General features: G+C 37.7%; 1 protein-coding gene across 1 annotated transcript in view; it reads left to right on the top strand.

Moving 5' to 3' along the window:
- The first annotated feature begins 235 nt into the window (after nucleotides 1–235).
- Nucleotides 236–9,951, top strand: part of NAV3 (neuron navigator 3) — a 364,273-nt gene continuing 354,557 nt past the window's right edge. Inside the window, exon 1 of the mRNA XM_037042823.1 lies at nucleotides 236–405. Within this exon, the coding sequence (XP_036898718.1) occupies nucleotides 313–405 (93 nt within the window). The 5' untranslated portion in view covers nucleotides 236–312. The remainder of the gene's footprint in view (nucleotides 406–9,951) is intronic.

The following is a 9,951-nucleotide window of genomic DNA, read 5'->3' as shown; positions in this document are numbered from 1 at the left end:
GTTTTGTTGCCTCTTCCTGAAAATTGTATTATTAGGTTTTTTTTTTAAATCATGATGACTGCTAGTTTTGTTTAAAGTATTTGTTCTGGAAATACTAAAGTGGAGTCTACCAGACTGAGGTTAGAAGCATTTTCTTTGGCAGCAAGAAGATACTTTTATAGAAGCCATGTACTTGGGGTTGCCTCAAAACTGAGACAGCCAGCTGTTGGGGCAAAGCCTGTTCATACTGCTCTTCCGATACCACATCTTGGCACCCCTGGGTCACAGCACTATTCTCCAAGACCTTTGGAACTCACTGAAACAGAGAGCTCAATGCTTTCTTGTCAGCTCACGTTAAAATCAACCTGTGCATTTGGAGAGAAGACTCCCCTCCAAGGGAAAGCTAAGGAGGCAGAAGACAGCAAGGTTAGTGACTGAAGGTTACCTGCTGACTTTTGTAACTAAAATGCAAATTTCCTTTTAGGTGGAATGTAAAGCAAGCTCAGGTTATGTATCTGAAAGGCTGACTACATAGCCTATGTAAACCTGTACTTGCAGTTTATTGTTGTTGTCATAGTTATGAATGAAATTCTCTAAATATGCATATGTTCTTACCTAGTACTACTCACAGAGGACATACCTAGTTAGTCCTGGGTGCTGCTCTGTTACTGCCAACCAGAGCCAATCACAACTATGAGAAAAAGGGGGACTATTTTCATACATATTACACTGTTAAAGGAGAGTTCTTTGTAAAAGTTCCTAGAGATACCATCACTTTTCTCTAAATATCATTTGCATCTTAAACACTTTCTGTTTGAATATGTGTAACCTAGACTGCTTAATTTACTGCACTAAAATGAAATATTATTTTCCTTGATACTGTACATTTGTCTGGATTTTCACTTGTAAATTAAAACCCTACTGTTTTACTTATTACCATCATCTTTTTCAGTCATTTAATTTATGACTGAAAAGTCATAAATTTCAGTTTTGTGAGCAGTAGCTCGTACTCTTGGTTTTTAAGCGATGTTACAATCATTTTCTCCAGATGCTGTGGGGAAGCCTGGCCCTTTGGCTGAGGACCTTCAGGGGGATTCTTTTGTACCTGATAAACATCACTTTTCACACAGCTTTGACTATGACGTCAAGCTTTCCAAAGTAACCCTGCTCACATCTGGCTTCTTAGGGGATGGTTTAGATTTTACTGTCCCAACCAAATGTAGTTTAAAATAACTCAAGAAAAACATCTCCTGTGGAAATCAACTCTACCTACTTAAAAGAAAACCACCCCTTTTGTCTGAAGTGTTCATTCTATTATCACCTGTTCAAATCCTCCCAGGTCCAGCCACAAATGCAACTTTCTTCACAAAGTCTGCCAGCTGCCCGTCTTCCTCCTTTATTCTCCTGTGATTCTTGGTCTGTAGTAATAATACTTACAAGCACGTTGACCTATACTGTATTTTAATCATCTGGATAATTTCTCACCGCACTAAATTGAACATATAGATAGCAGGGCCTTATTCTATGCTTCGGCTCCTTCTCCCCAGTGCTTTGTTCATAAACTTTAAAATTGACTAGATTAATACCTGAGTAAATTAGTGAATGAATGAACTAACAATTGTTATGAGGAAGACTTAGTTCTAAGTTCTTTAGTCTTGCTGGATAGCTTAATCTATAAAACATAAGGTTCAAAATGAATGATTTTTAAAGTACTTCTAGCTCTAAAATTATTTTTTGATGTTTTTAAAAAGCATTGCCAATGTAAGAAAAATCAGTTAAAATAATTAATTACAGGTTTATGGTTTTCAGTACAACGTGTGTAATTCAGGGTGAAAGTAGGGAAGTTAAATTATCAACAAAAGACTAAAAATATTTCAACTTACTAAATGGTAATGGAAATAAGGAACAGACTGACAGTGACCAGAGGGGATGGGGGAGGGAAGATGGGGAAACGAAGGGGAAGGGTGTAGTCAAGGAACCTGTGCAAAGGACCCACGACATGGACAGCCAGGGGAGGGCTGACTGAGGGAGTTGGGGGGGGGTGGGAGACGGCAAAGGGGGGTGAAAATTGGGACAACCCTAATTGAACAACTATTAAAAAAGATTAAATTAAAAAATTAAAAATAAAAATATTTAACTTTATACAAATAATTTAATGTGCAGACTATATAAGTCTGTTCTGTGTACGCACAAGGATTTGTCTGGATTAGATGGAAAGAATAGTTGGACCCTCATTCTCTGCTGACCATGCTGTTATCTCTGCAGCTCTAGTCAAACGTCCGTAAATGGACTTGGCCTGAGACTTGACCACGATAAGTGCTGTTTTCAATAGAATTTTGGTTGATCTCCAGTTAGCAAACATATCAATCACACATCTGATATTCCAATAAGACTCTGTGGTGAGCAGTGTTGTATTTATAGGGATTTTTATAATGCCACACTGATCAGATTAAAGACTTTTTCAAACAAATGCAAAGAATGCCTGGTCAGCACTTCAGAATGTTTTGAAATGCTAAAAAAGTATATTGAAAGAATTAATAAACATTTACAAAATAGAACTGAAGAGATAAAATGATCAAAGTGGTTGTATTAGAGATGATTCGATTTGGCTGCAAATAGTAGAAAACTCAACGGAACACTCACATAAACAAGGCAGGAGTTTAGTTTTTTCCCCATGTAAAGGGTAAATGGAAGTGAGCAGCCTGTGGTCGGTGGGGTGGCCACGCAAAGCTGTCAGGGAGGCCCTCTCCGCTTGGTCCCCCATCCTCAGTTTGTGGCATCTGTCCCTCAGTCCCTACTGGATGATTGAATTGCATTCAATTAAAAAGGCATATTCTATTTCATTAAGGATTCCTCCACACCCGACTGGCCTGTTTGTAGTTCTAAGACCTTATCTAGCTGAGCAGTGGAAACTGGAAAATGTAGTTTTTATTCTAGGAAGCTATGTGTCTAGCTAAAAATTATAGGTTCCATTTCTAAGGGAAAAGAGACCATGGGTAGTACCCACAATAGATGACAGTCATTAAAATACATTTATGTGGAATTCTCTGCTAGTCCTTGCTCTCAACAGCCTCGCAGTCTAGTTACAGAGAACAAACCTTTGTATGTGTGAGACAAACGTGTCTTCAACCCAGCACTCCCTTCTCCTCCCCTTGTATTTCATTAGTGTAAATGCCACTGTTCCAGCCATCTAATTTGGAATTCTTAGTTCAATATCTGGAGATACACATCACTATCTCACATCCCATACTTTCTAGAAGTTAGAGATTTTGTAGCTGGGATTTATCCCCTTACGCACATCCTTGTGTGTTGGCCCTTGCTAAGACTTCTGTCAACTATCGCAAGAATGCCTCTTCTTTGGAAGCTCTCCACCCCATCCATCCAACACATTCACCAGCCTTCTTAATGAAAAGAACTTTGGTTACTTTTCGTGCTTCACAGTTTTTCCACTGAGGCGTTCTGGTCCCCGAGTTGTTACCCGCTCCTGTTCTACAATAGCTCCTCCTAGCTGCTCTGTTCCAGATGTGCCCATCCTGGATGTCCCAAGTCTCACTGGGTCTATAACAAACAAGTACCTTTTGTTCCAGGTTCCATGTCCAATACATGTGGAAGCTCCACTGCAATATCACAACAATTTATGTTTTCTCTAGTTATATCTTGTTCTGATTTCTTACTTTGCCTTGAATTTTCTGTCTCTTCTAATATGGTTTCATTTTCCCATTCTTCCTGGGTATTTATCCAAAAGAGGAAAAGAGTCACTTTGCTTTGGTATCTTTACTTAATCTGGAGATTAAGGTTAAGAAAGAGGGGGCTATTTTGTCAAGGCTCTGCAAAAACATACAATTAAGCATTAGACATCCCTGTTCATGAAAGTCTGTGGCCGTGTTGCCCCTGAGAATTTCTTTTCTGGTCTTCACTTTTCAGTCCCTGGTCGGCCACCTTTTTTCACCTGGTCGGCCACCTCATTTTTCCTCCATTCTCATTTCTGACTTCTTTCCAGTATTGGGCTCACCCACTCCTTCCCTCTTGGATTATCTATGCAAATTTGATCTTTTTATATTATTATAAAAAACAGTTAATTTTTAGCATTTACCACGTACCTTATAAGAATTTTTTTTTGTTTTACTATCACAACATTTTTAAAAAGGCATTATTTCCACATTTACAGAGAAATATAAGGCTTAAATAGAATGGGAAATAGTCATAAAATCAGACAGTATATTAATACCAAACTTGAACTTAGGTTCATCCCTGTAGAGCCTTTTTTGTCTTTTGTTTTTGTTTTGGTATTTTATTTTTTTTAGTCTTTATTTTTTTAAGATTTTATTTATTTATCTTTAGAGGGGAAGGGAAGGAGAGAAGGAGAAAAATATCAATATATGGTTGCCTCTCATGAGTGCCCTGCTGGGAACTGGCCTGCAACCCAGGCATGTGCCCTGACTGGGAATCGAACCGCGATCATGTGGTTCACAGGCCCGCACTCAATCCACTGAGCTACACCAGCCAGGGCTAGAGCCTTTTTTGTATGTTACATTACACTCTCTTCAAGAAATAACTGCTGTATTTTTAAAAAAATTATACCCTGTCTTCAAAATCTTACTCACTCTTTAAGACTCAGTTCAAAAGTCAAAGAAAAGAATAAACCAATTGTTGTGGAGGTTAAAAAGGAGGGAGACTTACATCCGGTTGGGGAAATCTAGAAAAAATTCTTTAAAAAGTTGCGGCATTTGTATACATGGTAGGATGGATGTTTGTTTAATTTTCTTTATTAATTGTAAGAACAATCAAGGTAGAGATTATTTCTTACTATTTTGTTTACATAGTGCTAACACTAATGCTTTGAAAACGGAAGAGACTAAAGAGCATTAGTTGAATTTTTTTAAAATTTAATTTTATTTATCTTTAGAGGGGAAGGGAAGGAGACAGGGAGAGAAACATCAATGTGTGGTTGCCTCTCGTGTGTCCCCTGCTGGGAACTGGCCTGCAACCCAGGCATGTGCCCTGACTGGAAATTGAACTGCGATCCTTTGGTTCACAGGCCCATGCTCAACCCACTGAGCTACACCAGCCAGGGCTAGTTTTAGAATATTTTTAAAAACATAAATAGTGACATATACAAGTAGATATATTGTATATATAATATTGTTAATGAGGGCAATTCTTTTGTAGGATTTCATGTCTGAGAGAAATTCTATTTGGATGGAGCATTCAAAAATAACCTTCATTAAGTAGTTGGAATTTAATGGGCAGATATGACTCATACAGAAAAGAAAAAGCACTCTTTTGAGGAGAAGGTTAAGTAGAAGAATACCCAATAAATCATTATAATTTGAGCAGCTAATGGAAATGAGCATTTTTGGTTCAGATTATAGATGGGGGCACTCTTCATTATAGGAAGGCTCTTACATAAGAGTGAAACAGAATTATGCTGTCAGTGATATTTAGGAAAAATCATAGCAGAAATGTACTAATAATAACTAATGTTTATAGAAGCTTGCTGTATATTAGCTACAGAACTAGGCACTTTACAGAGTATTTCATTTCAGTCCTCACAGTAGCCTTGTGATATAGGCACTGTCATTATTCCCATTTTGCAGATGAAGAAACTGGCAGTAGTTGAATGACTTGCAATATCCCAATGCTACACAGCATGATAGAATATGGATTCACACTAGTGCTGTGTGGCTCCAGATGCTGCTCTTAGCCAGCAACACTGCAACAATGAAGACTTCTGCCGGTGTCAGGGGAAGAGAAGAAGGGCTATTGGTTGCCTTGACTTCTGTATATATTAGTAAGTTTGGTTCAAGTACTGGATTAGCATAGCTAGTGAATTACAAATAAATCACTGGTGTACCCCAGTGCCTGGAATTATCAGGAGAAGACAATTAAGTTGACACATGGTCTCTATCGAATTATTTGAATAACAGAAATAAATAAAAGAAACCCCAGGATGGAAATATAGAAGCAGATGTCGATAGAGTAGATGACCAGCTCTGGCCTCCAGCTGTTTCCTTCTTGGAGAAGATGTTTGATTGCTGAAGACTGTTGACAGTCTTGTTGGCTTGCTCACATGGTAGCACTTCCAGAGCTGGCCAGGCCTCCTGCTGCACAGGTCAGCCCTCTGGTCCCTAGATGATTCTCCTTCTTTGCCTGTTTCTGCTGTGCTTGCACATTTAGTGACTGTATTTGTATTTAAAGAAAGATGATTATTTCTGTTCCTAGTTATAGCTTATGCTCCAGGTTTCATGGTTAAACTGTTAGTAGTCATTTTCATTGTTTTTGCCTTTTTAGTAGAAACGATGTGAAGACTGACTGCTGTAATGATTCTTGAAATTTACATTGTCTCTGTTGGCAAAAGGCTACACTATTCAGTGTCATACATATATGAGTATTTCCCTTGAGTAAAAATTTGTAGACATGTGGCATTCTAATGCTAGTGTCTATTATTTTAGATTTTGCTTTACATAATGTTTAAAGAATTGCATGTCATCAGGTGGCTCAATTGGTTGGAGGATCGTTTTATACACCCAAAGGCTGTGGGTTCGATTCCCAGTCAGGGAATATACCTAGGTTGTAGGTTGATACCAGTCAGGGTGCATACAGGAGGAAACCAACTGATGTTTCTCTCTCGTGTCATTGTTTCTCTCTGTCTCTCTCTCTCTCTTTCTGTCGCACTCTCTCTGTCACTTCCTCTCTCTCTAAAATCAATGAACATATCCTCAGATGACGATTAAAAAAATTCTATAGCATACCTTAAACTATGAACTTAAAGAAATTCTGGTGTAAATTATATGTGATTAAATGTTACTGAAAATCTCATACAATTTTTTATTGTTCTTCAAGTGTCAATATTGTATTTATATTTGATACCAGTTTTTCAAATGCATTCTTCTTAATTTCTTCCTCCACAATATATAGACATATTTCTTTCCTTAAAAAAGAAGGTACTAAATATATTGTTGATGGAAACATAAAATCAATAGGCATGTCATGGAGTTTTAAGCAAGGTCATTGCTCTGTGGCTGAAATTTATGCTATCATATCTCCAACAGTTATCATCATTCAGTCTTGAACTTAAAATGTTAGGTGACATAGTTAAAACCAAAAAGCATTACGTTAGGGTCCCAAAGATTTGAATTAAACTTCTACTAGATCCTAAAAAGATAAATCATTTAAGCTTTCTGAATGTCAATCTCTGTATTTATAAAAAATAAAGTGAGGGTAATTGTTCTTTATAAAACTTTTCTAAGGGTAACATGTTTATTATCTGTTCCTTTTCTCTTCCCACTTTTTCCTATCAGTTATCATATTTCTCTTCTTTTTTTCGATCTCTTCCTCTCCAGTGGATCCTTTGTAAAACGACTTTTTAACCTTGGCAATAGTGACATTAGGACCTGGTCATTCTGTACTGAGGGGGCAGCCTTATTATTGTTACAAGATATTTAGCAGCATCCTTCAGTTGTGACCAAAGCAAAAACCAAAAATGTCTCCAGAAAGTGAAATGTATCTACATGGAGGGCAAAACCAAACTCCATCAAGAAACACTACTTTAAAGTCAGCTTCCAAAAATACTCAGGTCTCTATCATCTAATGAAAAGTAATAATAATAATTTTCTTCACTCTACTTTATTTGATAACTCTATCTTTCCAACTTTTCAGATACATTTCTTGAAGGGGTAATTTATTGCCACTGTTCCAGCTTTGCATTTGCCTTACTTTTCTTGACCTTCTTACTTTTATTCTGTTTTCCGGTAGGTTACCAATGACTTTTGCAAACAGGTCTCTTCTTGGTTAACATTGTAACCTTTGCTTCCATCCTGTTTGCACTGTTTGCAGCATTTGACATCTGTTGAGCACAGTTTAGTTTTTTGAATGCTCCAGTCTTTACTGGCAAAGTGACCTTGGCAAGTCAATTAATGCTAAGTCTCAATAGGTTCATCTGTAGAATGGGGACAGTAGTATAAACTGCCCCATAAAATTGTTTGAAGATACCTTACATATAAACTATAAACTATGTACCAGCAGAGTGACTAGTATATACTGTATTAGTGGTCAATATCTGTTACCTACTGTAATATTATAAAAGTATCTATTGGTTTAATCCAAAAGAATTAAGAATTGGAAGTAAAACAGAGGAGGCAGTGTTTGGTGTTCTATATATGAGGAAATTAACATTTCAACCATGTTTCGAAGGATGAATTTGCTTTAGCCAAATAAATGGGGAAAAAGAACTTTTTAGATAGACAGGAAAGTATTTAATACTGTGCTGTGTTTAGAAAACTGCAGATTTTTCACCAATTCTGGGATGTGGGACATAAACAAATGAGACAGATGAAACTGAGCTGAAGCAGTGGGAAGAGGAGTGTTAAATGTCCAGAAGGAGATGGGACTGTATGGAGGATAAAAAAGAGGATGTCAGGGTGACATGATTAAGTCTATGTTTCAGAAGGATGGTAATGAAATGAATCACAGAAAGGTCCAGTAAAGAGAGAGAAATTAAAAATACAGGAAAGAAGAGGGTGTGATGAAGCAACTTTTTGACTAAAATCCCGAGCTTGAGCAGTGGGAAAGGGACAAGTTTAGTATAGGAAACTATAGATATTCATATTCACTTAGTAAATATCAACAATCCACAAATTTCTGAGTCTTGAAGAATAAATATATTTTTCTTCAAAAACTTACATTTTACCTGGAAATGATCATTTGTGAACTTGGCAGCAAGTAGCCATTGAAACGAATGATAATTACCAACACTTCTTGAGTACCTACCACAAGCTGGATACTACACCCAATTTATTATTATTCCAATTAAATATATGTAGAGACTGAGCTCAGATTGGTGCTAGGGGGGAGCAGGAATTCCAACCCAGCTCTGCTTGACTCGTATGTTCCTGATCTTCATCTCCTTCTCTGGCTCTCTCTCACAGCAATTTGTAAACCACAGTCAAAATCAATGTTATTCTTGTCTCTTTTTGTGGATACTGAGTCACATAATGGGAGAACAAAGAAAACCACAGATTCCTGCCAGGAGTACTGAATTAATCTTTGACTAATTTCTTTGAACTCATCCCCCCCTGCTCATTTTTGCTCTAAGAAATACTGTCCTTTGGATTCCTAGTCACTAGGGTCCATAGAGAAATTCAGTATCTGTGGGAGAGTTCATTAACTGGATACATGGCAGGGTTTCCCCATTTTTCCCAGAAAAATGGAATGATTTGTTAAAAAATGTTGCAATTCTGCCTGGAGAGAAAATCACCAGATGAGAGGGCAGTGGCAGAGTTTTACCTGATTCCCAATAAAATAACATGGCACAGTGCCCATAAAAGAAAAAGTCCAAGCCAAAGGGAAACCACAGGCCACCTCTTTTTTATGTATTTTGATGTGGGAAGGGACTTGTTTTGTAAAACCTAAAACCTTTGTGGTGGGCAGGTTCATAATTTTCTGTCACAAAATGTGTTAGAATTCATTTTATAAATGGTCAAAATGGCATTGAGTCAGTTAAGGTAATACCAGCTTCTACAACAGACAAACTCAAGGTTTCAGTGGCTCAGAGAGGAGGAGCTTTCCATCTTTCAGCTGTTCCATTTGTCAGGGGTTGAGAAAATGTGGCCCACAGGTCAGACCTGGGCTGGTGCCCAGTTTTATCAAGTAAAGTTTTATTGGCACACAGCCTCGATGTTGGGTTGTGTGTCATCTGTGGACACATTTGTGTTAGGGCAGAGTGCCGAGTAGTTGCAACAGAGACTGTGTGGCCTGCAAAGACTGAAATGCTTACCTCTGGTCTTTGTAGAAGGAGTTTGCTTTCCCTTCCAGCTTGTGATTCTATCGTCCCAGCTCTGGCCAGCCATCGGTCAGTGAAAGAGAGAAAATGGAGGATTTTATAAGAGGCTTAGAAATTTCATATGTCATTGCCACTCTTATATTGGTCAGAACTCAGTCCTATGTTGATACCTAATTACAAGAGGGACAGGA

This window comes from Sturnira hondurensis, unplaced genomic scaffold (genome assembly GCF_014824575.4).
Source record: "Sturnira hondurensis isolate 20B ecotype Veracruz unplaced genomic scaffold, ASM1482457v3 Scaffold0003801, whole genome shotgun sequence".
In the NCBI taxonomy this organism is placed as follows: domain Eukaryota; kingdom Metazoa; phylum Chordata; class Mammalia; order Chiroptera; family Phyllostomidae; genus Sturnira; species Sturnira hondurensis.
This window is presented reverse-complemented; position numbering and strand designations above follow the sequence as displayed.